The sequence below is a fragment of the Notolepis coatsorum genome (genome assembly GCF_963971535.1).
Source record: "Notolepis coatsorum genome assembly, chromosome: 2".
NCBI lineage: Eukaryota > Metazoa > Chordata > Actinopteri > Aulopiformes > Paralepididae > Notolepis > Notolepis coatsorum.
The window spans coordinates 174,289,052-174,303,472 of record NC_140166.1 but is presented as its reverse complement, the minus strand read 5'-3'; the positions used below and the strand labels follow the sequence as shown (position 1 = coordinate 174,303,472).

The following is a 14,421-nucleotide window of genomic DNA, read 5'->3' as shown; positions in this document are numbered from 1 at the left end:
GAATATTCCAGTAAAAGACGATTATCATAGAATGGTCCAGAATGGACTGTTTTTTACCTCAAAACGGGTGCTTTTCAAAATGCTCTCAAACGGAAATGAAGCGATAAAAAACCAATCTGCCTTGACAGCACTGACTGGAAAAGGATTCTTTGATAAGCGACGGGCAGATTAGACACATAGCCATAATTTAAAACATAGATTAGGCGATATTAAGCGTAACATTGGCGCCGATGGTGGCATTGAAGCGCTAACTCTGGCACTGAAAGTGTTAAAAGGCTAATAATATCAGCTGATCAATATAATCTGTCTAGCACCATTAAAAAATACCCATAGATCTTTATGAGGGGAAAACAAAACTAGGCCAGTGTTGGGGAGATTGTATTCTGAAGCAAAGCAGGGCACCAAAGCACTCATTATGAACGTGTCAGTGGATCAAAAACCTAGGCATTTTCAGCATTGCCAAGTTTTTGTTTATTTCTTGAGCCCTGCTTATTTATTTAAGATGGCATTAGTCAGCAGAACAAAGCCAAGTAGGGCTGGTAAAGTAAAGCGCTCCATTAAAAGCAGCGGAGGCGCCTTCCTGGTTGATGGCTCCACCTGTGGAAGCGGTTGGAAACCAGCCTGCCCCCTGAATTATTGACCGCTTCATTTCATACTGTGTTGCAAGTGTGGCTGGTACTGTTTTAACAACTTGTTTTTGTGGTTCTTATTTGTATGGAAGCATATTGCTGCCACACCAGAAACAGAAAAAAAGATCGGTATCGCGTTATAACGTGATAACTTATTGTTTTAACATAAAACGTTTCACGTTATAACGTGATACTGATATTTTTTTTTCTGTTTCTGGTGTGGCAGCAATACACTTCCATATATTTGTTCATTTATTTTTGACGGAATGATTGACCTCGCTGGTACAGTATGTAGTCTCCTCTCATCCGAAAGACAAAAGATGTACAGTATGTTAACCGCCGTCTCAACTCTTGATTCTATGAAGTGCAAACATTTCCAAGATCCCTGTATGGTATTACACACACTTTAAACGTTTTAACAATAAAAAAGAAAAAAAACTGCAACCTGTTGCTGTTGTATTATTTAGAGTGTGCATGTGTACTCTTGACATTACCATCATGGCAGTGTGAATGTGACGCAATCCTCTCCGGGCCTCCTGATTCTTCCGTTGAGAGGATTCAGTGTTTCAGTGGCGGCAGCAGCAGCAGTTTGGCATGGAGAGGGAAGTGGTCAGCCTTCGAGGCTGAACCATGGTATTGATGCTGTGGCTGCAGTAATGGAAATCTATAGTCTGAGGGCTCGTGCCAGACTTCTGCTCAGAAGGGCTGAGGAGGGTTTCTCTTCTAGACAGCTTGTGAGAAATGGCTGCCCGGGGCAGGTTGTTGAGGGAATCAAGAGTTGTTTGACAATTCTATAAATATCACCCTGACTACAGACAATCCACTTCCAGAGGCAGTGGACTTCTAGCGCTAACCTTGGTAGCCTTCCCCTGTCAGAAAGGGAACCCCTGGCCCCCGTAGTTATGACACAGTAGGGCAGGTTACCCAGAGAGACCTTGAAGCTGGGACACAAATTGCGTTATTTAAACTGTCTGTCATATAGTGTTATTCTGTCTTGTGTCTGGAGATACAGTATAATGTACTGCTGTCTTTCCTGACTGGATACCTCTTGAACAATATATTTCGACCTCAATGGGACTAACCTGGTTAAATAAAGGTTGCCTCATATGGTTTTATGTGGAGAAGTGTATATCCTATATATTAGCCGTTTTCATCAGGAGCATAATTAACTCGCAGTCACCTATATATTTAGCAAATCATTTGGAAGCAGAGAAGCTATTAATAAACACAATACAAGATCTAGCAGACATCATCTTGACCTTCCACACCAAGAACCAATCTTAAATAAAACTAAAAGAAATCTATCATGTACAGAGCCACCTCATATTGGAACAACTTGCCATCACATATCAACTCCCACCTAGCATTCCAAAAAATTTAAACGACAACCTTGAAAGACTATACCTGATACAGTACTAATTAGAAGATCTCCTTAATTGTTACTCAAATCTTTACTTTTTCATCTTCAATTTCCATAGGTGGTTAGTTTTGCTTTGTGGGAATTTTTTATTACTTATTTGTGTACTTATGTTCATATTTATCTTGTTCTGTCTGATTAGAATTACTGCTTGTTTTTATTTGTCTGATTAGACTTCTTGTTTGTTTTTAATAGTTTTTCTTTGAACTTGTACTTTGTATGTTACGTTTTGTAAGTCAGACCCCAGGTAGACTAATCCACGCTCTTTACGTGAACTAATGGGCATCCAAATAAACTAAACTAAATAACATCAAATCTTTGAAAATCGCATTGCGTTTCTGTAAATGTCAGTAAATGTATATAGCAGAACTACATCACTGTGTCTTTTTCTTGCTGTCCACAGGACTACACATTGACCATGTACTTCCAGCAGTACTGGAGAGACAAGAGGCTAGCCTACGCTGGGATCCCCCTCAACCTGACACTAGACAACAGAGTGGCCGACCAGCTCTGGGTTCCCGACACATACTTCCTCAATGACAAGAAGTCCTTTGTGCACGGTGTCACAGTCAAGAACCGTATGATTCGACTCCATCCCGACGGTACCGTTCTGTATGGCCTGAGGTGAGTGGATGCCATTGTTGTATGACTGTTATAATCTACCCTAAATGACTCAGGGGACTCCTGCTAATGCTCTCCTGTTCAAGCTGTCAGGTGTATGGTTACAGATGATGTGCCTCTGGGACATTGTTCTTCAGAAACGCTCCCCTAAATGAATTGCACACTGTGCATTTGAATGCAGGAGTCGGGGAAACTATCACTGCGATGTGGGGGTGGCCTTTTGCTACTGTACTTACTTATGGAGCTTTTATGGACATAGTATAGCATGTTTAATTTCATTTCATTTCAAACTTTTATTTAAACTCAAAAGGCAACTGAGGTTTCCCTCATTTACAGTCATGTCAATTGTACATAATAGAAATGAGCAAAAAAAACATATAAAATCACACAGCATATAAAACTATAAGACAACACGGCGAGGCGAAGATCAAGGATAACAAATCAATTAAAACACAACAACTTGATTGACAAAGGTTGGAAATCAAGGTTTTAAACTCTGAAACAGAGGGGAGAATCTCACGCTTTAAGGACTGTTGGGAGTTCATTCCATGAGCTAGGGGCATCATAGCAAAATTACCCTGTTCCAAGCAAACTCTGGGGACCGTAACCTGTTAAGCCTTAAGGTCCCCCTATAGGGGGACCCTGCTTTTCTTTATCATAAATCGATCAATAGAGACCGTATTAGATCCCCAATTATCATATCATGGGGTATCATTGGAAAGCCACACTCATTGGCTACAACTCTGTGCAAAGACTTTCGAGATCGCCAAATGATTGACGGAGCTAGAGCCCCGGGAGTCGGGGTGGTAATGTGTACTTTTGCGTACTTTGGGGCACGCCTCACATATCGGCATGTAACTCGAGAACCGCTGAACGGATTTTGTCACCTGAAAGGGCAATCGACAGGCAACAAATAGGGCTTTAATTCTATCTATATATTGTATTAAAAGAAATGCACACCGAGCCACTAGAGGTCGGCAAAGAATCGTCCACATGTGGGCCCTTGGATGTTAAGAGGTTAATGTAAATAATTTGTAGCCAAGAGTAAAGACCACAACCCTATCAAAAACAGTAGTCAAAGTATATATTTTCATTTTTACCGATGTTTTATACGATTTATCGAAAATACGAATTTATCGGAAAATGCTAATTATCATAAAAACCGCAAGGAAATGACTAAATCCAGATTCAACCCTGCCATTGGAAAGAGGAGCATTTTCCCTATCCATAGATGTATGATTTGGCCATAATAAGGTCAAGGTCAAGTTCAAGGTAAAATATGAATTTATAATTAAAATCGATTATTATTAATTACTGTATCTACAAATCCTTCTGTTTAATCATCTTCCCTTTATTCATTTGCTTAGATTTTTTGTACACATGATCTCAATAAGGTGGTGAATGAGCTCAGTGAGCATTTTCTCATACCCCGCAGATTTAACATGATCAAAGATGCAAAAATCATAAATCATAATTTATATTCTCCTTTTCTTCATTACAATTTACTCAGCCTAGTAACAGACACAATATATCTGACACTGGAAATACATACCCCCAGGTCCCTAGATGTTCCTAAATACCAAGAACATGCAAATTGACCTTGCAGAAGTGGAGCAATCTTCCATTTATCTTTCCATCTAAAGACATGTACCGCGAAATACAGCCTACAGCTTAACGGACCAGCCAGTCACTATAACGGGTTCCAAAATTCCATTCCAATAATGATGTAGAATAACGAGGTAGCTTACCAATAAGGGCCTTAAAAACGAACAAATACCAGTGTTTACATAGTATAGCATGTTGTACATAGACTATAAACCAAAATACAGCAATGCGTGGTGCATCAACAACAGTGTTGATTTAACAATTGAGCAAAAAGTGGAGATATCAAGACAAAGATCCAGAGTTGTGATTGATTATGGAAGATTGAATGTTTTTATTTGCTCGTCTGTCTTGAAGCCATTAAAGGCACAGTCAGTGGTCTGGACTGTATGCTAATGGCCTCATCCATGTCTATTTGGACTGCACATCTTTTGATTTGAAATCATAGACATAGCTCTTATAACGTGAAATAGGCATCGCATTTAGTGTGGTCTCTAGAGCTCTCCCTGCTGCAGTGAGCATTAGAGCTGGGTCAGGCAAAGGTAACCCAACGCACAGGCAGGTTGTTGCGACGTGGCATATCAAGACTGATCCAGAGTAAGTAATCGATTATGGAAGATTGAATGCCTTATTTGCTTGTCTGTGTTGGAGCCATTAAAGGCTTATAGTAATGCACTCTGGCTCATCCATGTCTATTTGGGCTGGAAATTATCTCTGGATCCTCAATATAACATGTCAACTCAGCAAGACTTTTCAGATTCACCATTAACATTAAATGCCAGGCAGTCGTATCTTCCTTCCAAACAAATGCAAACCCCATGACATTCCAATATGCGTGCACTCCATAAGTGCATCGCTGGAGAGCTAACGGTTGGTAAACTTGAGAGGGACTATCTGACTCTTAATAATAAACACTGCACGGACTCTGGTGCAGCGTGTTACTACGTTATGGTTGGACCATTTATACTGTCATCACTATTACTACCTCCATTCACCGCTGTTCACTACTGTTATCACTATTATTACTATCACCATTATTACCTTGTTCTTTCTTCTATGTTCTATTATTATTATTATTATTATTATTACTACCTATTCTGCCTGTAACCCCCCCCCCCCCCCCCCCCTCCGCATGCTGCTATGACACCGGAATTTCCCCAAGGGGATTAATAAAGGAACACTTATTGACTTGACTTGAAGAATCCAACCCTACTTATATGCATGTGCCTAGACTTGGTGCCATTTCAGTCCTTTTATACCTTTACATTTTATATTATTGCACAGCAGTATTGTAAAATGCAAGGGTGGGCTTTTAGAAGGCATGTTATGAGACCATAGTGTGACAGTTATGGGAATATGGCTGCCAATACAGTTGTTCTATCAGCCATCTCAGGCAGTTTAATGTGATGATGTTATCCCATTGCGTTTGCCTTACTTTGAGAGTTAATTTGAAAATGTTTACCTTTACAGAATTACAACCTTAAAGGTAGAATCTGCAATGCCGTCAAACGGCAACCTCTAGGCAAAAGGGCCCCTCTTGGTATTTAGCTTTGTTTACATTTTTGGTTTTTGGTCTGGTGTGTGAGTTGTAGTGAGTGGGGATGGCGTGTTACTGCTGACGACACCTTAGGCTCTGCAAAGAGGTCTGGAGAAACTCTGTGTAATACAAGTTATTATATTCGTTAATGTCATTTTGTAGGCAAAACTGCTTCCACGTCCAAAATGCACGCACATCGTTTGATTTGAAATCACAGACTTGGCTCTCAAAATGTGAAATCTCTACGGCTCTCATTCTCTGCTGCAATGAGCGTTAAGCTGGGTCATTGTCAAACGACAATGTTGTTTACAAACTGTAAAAGGGTTTTTGGCACAAAGGAGAATATTAACTACACACTTAAGATACTGCTGCTGTGTGTTTAATGACGGGATCTGACTACATGGATTCAGACAGATTTTGACATGATTTTGCCATGTCCGACACATTTCCAGTGTCGTGCCCGATTATGAACGGCAGGAACGGAGAACGGGCATTTTTTCCCCTTGTCAAAGAACAGCGATGCGGCATCTGGGACGTCCCACGACACCCTGATGAAAAGTCTAGCGTGTTAGAATTTCTTGCCATTTTTCTTCTAGTGCAAAAATTCCTGCGAAATGTTCTTTTTCTATTATTATCTTTTTGTCCCCCATGCTGCTATGACACCTGCATTTCCCCCAAGGGGATTAATAAAGGAACACTTGACTTGACTTTACTTGAAAAAGAGAAGTCCAAGCCAAACCCCTCCTCCCAGATCCCCGGCGAACTCCAGGCCAAGACGGCATGCGGCGATCTGTCAGGAGGGACAAACACATAGTGAGTCCTGTCTCCCGGCCAAGACACAGCCAGACTTTACGTTGTTACGGTAACCTAATCTGACATGGTGACCGCCTTGAAAGACAAAAATATCATGTGGTCTGATCCCGGCATTAATTAGCAGCTCAAGCAGATGTGATGTGTGAAAGGTCTCACGTCAGGTCATGTAAGGTCACGTTAACACACAAAGTCATGGGTCAAAGGCAGGTGAACTTGTCAGTAGATGTGTTCTCTCTGATGTCATCTGTGTTGTGTACAGGGGTGCAGTGGTAATATCAGAAGTGCCTGTACTCTGTTTATAATGACGCCACGTGCACGCATGCGCATACATGTTCCGCTCGTGTGTGTACAGAACAGATGATGATTATGCATAAATTGTAGGAAACATATGTTTGTATAGGAAATTACTAGTTTTAGTTTAGTTTTTGTAAATATTGCCTTGAAATAGAGAAGCTGAAAAAGGTAGCAGGATGTAGCATTCAATATATAAAGAAATTATATTGTCAACAGATATGGTTGAAAAACAAACAATGTTTTAAATGTAATTGTAGATACAATATTGTAGTTACAATTTCTTTAATTGAATTAACTTAAACTAGAAAAGATATACAAACTAAATTAACAATGTAACTTACAGTTTCCTTCTGAAGCACAACTTAAGAAATGTCTCATCCTTCCAGTCGGGACCATTGTCACATAGTGAGAGCTCCACAGCTCAAGCAAACCCCCACAGGGCTTGTATTTTGGTTTGGCTCTTCTCGTTCTTTGTTATGCTATTGGTATCCTATTGTTATGCAAAGACAAGTAGCTAGATAAGTACTGGTACTTGGCGCACGGCACGGCGCCGCACGACGAGTCGAGTGGAGCGCATTTTTGTGTGCGCGCGCGTGCACATCCGTGCGCATACTTCTGCTCAGAAAAGTGCTGGGACGGCGTGGTACCGCGTGGCATGACCACTGCACCCCTGGTTGTGTACATCTCTTACATATCTTTGTGGAGCAGATTCTCAAATCCTGTCATCTACTTGGATTCTTTTTTATTCAGAATCACAACCACGGCAGCCTGTATGATGGATCTGAGGAGATACCCGCTGGATGAACAGAACTGCACCCTGGAAATAGAGAGTTGTAAGTTAAAAAGTATTTGTGGTATATTCACATAAATCCATATTCACGAGTAATTCTTTTTTTTATAAATAACTAACATACAATACAAACTGTTTATAGCCTCAAAATACAGCGAATACCAACTCATTATTTACTTGTTACTCGTTGTCAACTCGAGTAAAAACACATCTGAATTCCTATATATACATATATATATATTAGGGCTGACCCCTATTAGTCGAATAGTCGACTAATCGATCGAAAGGAGCCGTAGTCGACTGCCAACCTCTTAGTCGAATGAAAAAAATAAAATAAAAAATTCTTAATTTTTTTTTATCATTCTTTTAAAAAGAAAAGAGGCCTAGAAGCGTGGTTAACGCTAATGGCACGCATACCAGCGGTTAACTGCCTATGAAAACAGGCACAGAGGCACTGAAAGAGGATTTCACCCATCTAATGAACACAATAGACTAGACAAATATCAACATGTATCCATCAGTGGACCAATTGCATGCTTTCGCAGAGAACAAGAAGCCTTCCGTCGACTCCTTCAGACATTAACACTTTAAGGACCAGCCACGTATATATACGTGTTTCGGTGCCATGCGTTGTGGACCAGAGGCACGTATATAGCCGTGGCAAGTTGTTATTGTTTTATTCCATATTAATACCGGATCAAGATCCCCGATCGACTCTGCAGATCTACCCGCCTCTGTGGAATCGGCAACATGCAATACCGGCCAGATCCTCTTAGGGGCGTCATCGCTCCACTGCAGTATCATTGTGGGTGAATGGATATTTTTTTTACCCTCCAATGGAGTATCATATTACTCTGATCACAAACCAACAGCATGCACCGTGTATCACGTTTCGAAGCGGAGATTTCACCATGGAATAAGGGGATTTATCATCAACCAATGGACATATCGATCTACCAGATGCCGATCGATAACGGGGAAATGCTGCCGGGTATCACACGGGCTGATGGTAAGACATTTATCACCTAATTTATAGCCGGATCGGAGCTTGCTGTGCAACGCTAGCAATCGATCTGTGAATGTGGCTACTTACACGGACACTATTGGTAATCGATAATACTGATCGACGTCCCCCGCCGCTCCCCTTTCATCCATAGATGCTCTGGGATAGTCCGGATCATAAGCAGAACGGAAATGCCGTTGAATATAACATTAGTAGCCTTTAGCTATAACTAGCTTTCCAGAAAATAGATGATACGAAATCTGCGATAAAGCTTATATTCACGGCGCTATAAAATGACAACCTACCGATGGATTTTTTTTCTCTTTAAGCCATTCTGAAGGGACGGTTTATGCACTCAATTGACAATGAGAATGGACAGATAGCAACACTATAAAGTATAGATATACCTGTTAGAAAACCCACTTGTTTTACATTCCCCGGTCCTCTAGCCACTAAATAGACTAAGCCCATCGGTCATCAAGCCCACAGCCCAAATGGAATGATAAAAAAAAATTTATACTTTTTTTTTCTTAATTTTTTTTCTTTTCAGCTAATTTTGGCGACTACAAGTCGACTATACAAATCCTTAGTCGGGGACAGCCCTAACATACAGTATATATATAATTTGTTTGACAATGGGGCTACTCATTTGTTTACGTTTGTATTACCGATTGAGCCTTTAAACAAGTTTCTAGGGGTTTTAATAGACCACAAACTGCTGGAAACCCCATATAAAATATTTGTGTTCAAAGTTAGCGAGAAGTATTGGTATACTGAGCAAGACTAGATATATCCTGAATCAGAAAACTCTATATACATTATATTGCACACTCATTGTACCATATATCTATTGTGTTGAAACTTGGGGAAATACTTATAAAAGCAACTTACAAAAGATATACAAAGATATACACACTGCAAAAAAGAGCCACATCATATTTATATCACACAAATAGTCTGTTTGTAAAGAGTCAAACGTTACAATTCATGGACTTAATCAAATAAAAATCTGCACAAATTATGTTTCTGGCAATAAAAAACGAATTACCAAGCAACATTAAAAAAAATTCATGGCTAGAGAGTGTTTATAATTTTAGAGGGACATTAGCTTTAAAACAACATGCAACTCTTAAAAGTATGTGCATTGCAGTTTGTGGGGTATCACTCTGGAATGGTCTGGATGTGAGTATAAAATTAAGCAATAATATCAATACATTTAAAGGTAGCTATAAACAAGCACTTAGGGAAGTTTCCTCCTATAAGACGCCGGACATGGTCATACTCTACCTTCCTCGGGGAAAAAAGTTTCCAACATTGAAAACCCAACCAAGGGACCTCAGGGCGCCTAGAGTGAGAAGCTCTGCCAGTATTCATATAACTAGGTTATAGGATAACCTTTCGTTATATTATCATACTGTCATCGCGTCTCGCTCTTGCCATTATGGGGCAGAGCAGACGCGTGACCCGACAAGTGTACCCCCTGAGGGCCCGCAAGCCCTACTACCAGGGGGGAGGGTAGTCCCGTCCACCCGCCCGTCCTAGCGAAGGGGGGGAGGCAGTCAACTCCACCAAAGTGCGAAAAAAAGGGAACCAGAAACCCCTAAAAGCGCACAGTACAGGCGGGACCACGTGTGACACATCACCCCGTGGCACACACCCACACACCCCTGCTAACCCACCGACTGGCGGGACGCAGGGGAGGTCCCAGACCTCAGAATCGCCTGGGAGACAGAACCCCAGTCATGTCCATGAGGTAAAACTTAATGAAGGGACCCGGGGAGGACCAGGAGGCCGCAGCACAGATGTCCTCCACTGAAGCCCCCCCTAACAAAGCGGCAGAGACACCCCCAGGGGGGACCTGTCCAGCCAACGTGTAGCAAAGGGCAATGCCCTCGCACAACCAATGTGACAGGCGCTGCTTGGACAGTGCCTTACCAGCGTGAGGGCTACCGTAACAAACAAATAGTTGATCGGCAGTCCTGAGATCCTGCGTCCGACTGAGGTAAACCCCCAAAGCACGGACAGGACACGACAGATGAAGGCTCGCCTCTAACCCACTAGCGTGAGGAGGCGGATGAAACGCCTGAATCACAATATCCCTGGAGCGAAAAGAGCTCCGGATATTCTTTGGCACGAAGACTGGATTAGGCCTCAGAGTTGCACCGCTATTGGCACAAATAGACAGGCACTCAGGCCGCACCGAGAGAGCACACAGCTCACCCACGCGCTTAGCGGAGGTGATGGCCAGCAGGAACGCAGTCTTGAAAGACAGCTGCTCCAACGGCGCCTGCTCAAGAGGCTCAAACGGGGCCTCCGACAACCGGCCGAGGACCAGTTGGAGGTCCCAACTCGGAGACAGAGAACGTTCCACCGGCTTGAGCCGAGCGCCAAGCAGGAAACGTTTCACAAGAGGGTGGCTGAACAATGTAACGCCCTCAAAACCCACATGACAAGAGGATATAGCTGCGGCGTATACCCTCACCGTCGAGGCCGACAGTCTACCAAAAATAGACTGAAGGAAGGAAAGGACAGTGTCCAGGGGGCAGGACACCGGGTCCCAGCCCCCCACCTAGATAGATAGATAGAATAGTTTATTGATTTAGAATGGAAATCACACATATACATTTGATCACAATATGAGGTATACATTTCTCCATTTACCAATAGGATTCAAATAAACACAATAAAGCCATAGGCTTGTTTCCATTGTGGTCCTTCATCATTGGTGTCAGTGGATTTATGTACTGGTGTGTGGACGTGGGTGTTTGTAGTGTCTGTATGTCAGGATGTGTGGTATAAAAAAAATAACAATACATACAATAATATTCCATTTTATAGACAATAAAAGAATAAAAAGGAATAACACATTAAAAACCCTTTGGTCACTACTCCCAGCTTCTGCTACTTATGATCCAACTCTTTAAAACTGGTTTAAAAGTGGAGAAGGGGTTTATGGGCTTCAACTCCATTGGTAGGCTATTCCATTGTACTGCTGGTGAATATAGGAATGAGTTTTGGCCTATTTTTCTATTGCATCTCACTGGGACGATGTCTGTTGTACTACCCCTGGTGGCATGTCCGTGTACATCCCTTACCATGTTAAAATATTCTCTAAGATATAGAGGGACAGTATTCCCGAGTATCCTGTGTGTGTGAGGGCTGTGGGTGTGTGTGTGTGGGTCATGAGCAGATAATAGGGAATCTTAAAGTTATACGTAAAACGAATAACCACAAAACTGCGTATGCAGACGTTTTAGGAGAAGGGGGAAAATAAACAACACAAAACAACCTTTACAGGTGAAAGCCTCAACGTGAGTATTTAAGAAAATAAGTAAAGTCCAAAAAACAGGACGACACTCATTAAAGGGGTATTGTAGAAAGAATAAATAAGCCACAAGGGCAACTCCTAAAACCAGAGTTTATATTGAAAACATAAAACAATAAACCTCCACCAAGGGAGTTTATGTGCAACGGACAGTTCCAAAAGAACAAAAGAAAACACTACCATAAAGGACTCAACCTCTATAAAGTAAAGTGTAAACTAAGCCAGTAGCCGAAAACAAGATGGCTACAAAAGAAGGCTAAATGCTGAATAGGGCAGCACTACACTTAAATATAATGAGCCTGACCAAACGTATAGCCAGCACAAGGAAAATTAAAAAGCAGTTGACACAGCAATCTCCAAACTTAAATAGACTCCACATGGCCATAGGCACAGCTGTACTGCATCAGGTTCAATCAAGCCCACACACCTGCCGCCCCATGAGGCAATTAACCACAGGGAACAGGGATTGCCAGCTATCCCTCACAGAGAGGTGAAATAAAGCAAAAATAGACAGCTGTCCCTCACAGAAAGGTGAAATAAGGCAAAAACCATGACAGTGTGTCATGTTGAGTTTTATTTGAGAGACACTCTCCTCAACCCTGAGCCATTTGAGGCTGTTAAAATGTGTCTGTGTAAGGTGAGTCCTGGGATGGAGTTTTAAAATCATTCTAACTCATTTGTTCTTAACTTTCTGTAGCCTACCTTTCAGTGCTACTGTGATGCCAGTGTACCAGGAGGAGCATGCATAGTCATAATGACATTGGATCAGTGCCCCTGCCAGGACTTCCATTGCTGACCTGTTAATATAGGTGGACACTACAGAGAAATTTTATTCTCTGATTGATCTTTATGACCACCTTTTGTGCCATGCTCACCCCTGATAAGGTGTTGTCCAAAACACATCCTAAGTATGTGACTTCCTCCTTTGCTGTTACCTCGATATCTCCTACAACTACCTTGAACCCAGGTACCCAGGAACCCGGGAACCTTACACCACTCTTGAAAAGTACGCCACTTACCCGTGTAAACCGCGATAGTGGAGGGAACACAAGCGTTTCGGATGGTGTCGACCACAGAAGGGTCAAGACCCATCCCGTCCAGACTCACCCCCTCAGCAGCCAAACCATCAGTGGCTGTCCCAGAACAGGGAACAGCCACAGAGACCCGTGTGCCTGAGACAGGGCCCGTGATGACCAAGGAACAGGCTACGGCGGGGCTACCAAGAGCTGGATCAGGACCGGGAACCACACAGCCGTGCCCCGGTCTGGCGCGATCAGGATCAAAGTCCTGTGCTCCCGACATATCCACTCCAACAGCTGAGCTATCAGGTGTATGGGGGGGAACGCGTACAGAATCCTGAGCGGCCATGGATACATCGAGAAGGCGTCCACCCCCAAGGGAGGATTGTCCCCCCGACTGACCGAGAACCATAAGGGGCACTGGTGAGACTGTCTGCTCGCAAACAGATCCACTGTGGCTTCCCAGAACCGGTCCCAGACTTGCCTGACTACAGTATGTCTGGATGTAGTCCCCATTCGTCGGAATGTGGACCGCCCCGCGACATCACATCCACGCCCACATTCTGCTTGCCAGGGATGTGGAGCGCCCTCAGGCTGCGCAGATTGAGAGACGCCCATAGCCAGAGCTCGACCGCCGCCCGGTGCAGACGGATGGAGCGTACTCCACCCTGTCTGTTGATATACGACGCTGTCGTCATGTTGTCCGTCCTGACCAACACGTACTCGCCCACCACCAGGTGGCCGAGCCGCTTGAGGACGAGAAGGACCGCCTTCAATTCCAACACATTGATATGCAGTGCAGACCGGGTAGCATGGCACATCCAGCTGCCCCCTACTGCGATGGTCCGACACGTCCCCCCCATCCCGTGAGGGAGGCGTCGGTGAAGACCGTGACGTGTGATAGCCTGCTGCCCATGGAGATCCCGCTGGTGAGGGTACCAGTCCTCCCCCAGTGGTCGAGATCCCCCAGTATTGACATGGGAACCATCAGTCGTTTCCACTTGCCTCTCACCAGGTCTATTTTCATACTGGAAAACCACCTCTGTATCCTCCTCATGAAGAGGAGGCCAAGAGGGACCACAGAGTGAGCAGATGCCATCATACCGAGTAGGCGCATCACGGACAGCGCCGTAACCGTCCTGCCAGGACGGAGCCCCCTGAGCGCGTCGAGAATATCCACTCGCCGCCACTCCGAGAGGGTTGCCCTCATGGGCCTTGAGCTTAGAACCAAGCCCAAGTACTCCACCTGTTGACTGGGAAGAGGAGTACTCTTCTTCCAGTTCACAGCAAAACCCAGACTGGTGAGGAATTCCACCACCAGCCTGGTATGAGACCTGGCGACCTCCTCCGACCGGCTGAGGAGCAGAATGT

General features: G+C 43.5%; 1 protein-coding gene across 1 annotated transcript in view; it reads left to right on the top strand.

The window, feature by feature from the left end:
• The window catches only part of gabrb3 (gamma-aminobutyric acid type A receptor subunit beta3), a gene marked incomplete at both ends in the record, with an annotated part of 240,291 nt that overhangs the window by 198,136 nt on the left and 27,734 nt on the right, over nucleotides 1-14,421 (top strand). Inside the window, 2 exons of the mRNA XM_084337931.1 lie at nucleotides 2,450-2,670; nucleotides 7,664-7,746. Of these exons, the coding sequence (XP_084194057.1) occupies nucleotides 2,450-2,670; nucleotides 7,664-7,746 (304 nt within the window). The remainder of the gene's footprint in view (nucleotides 1-2,449; nucleotides 2,671-7,663; nucleotides 7,747-14,421) is intronic.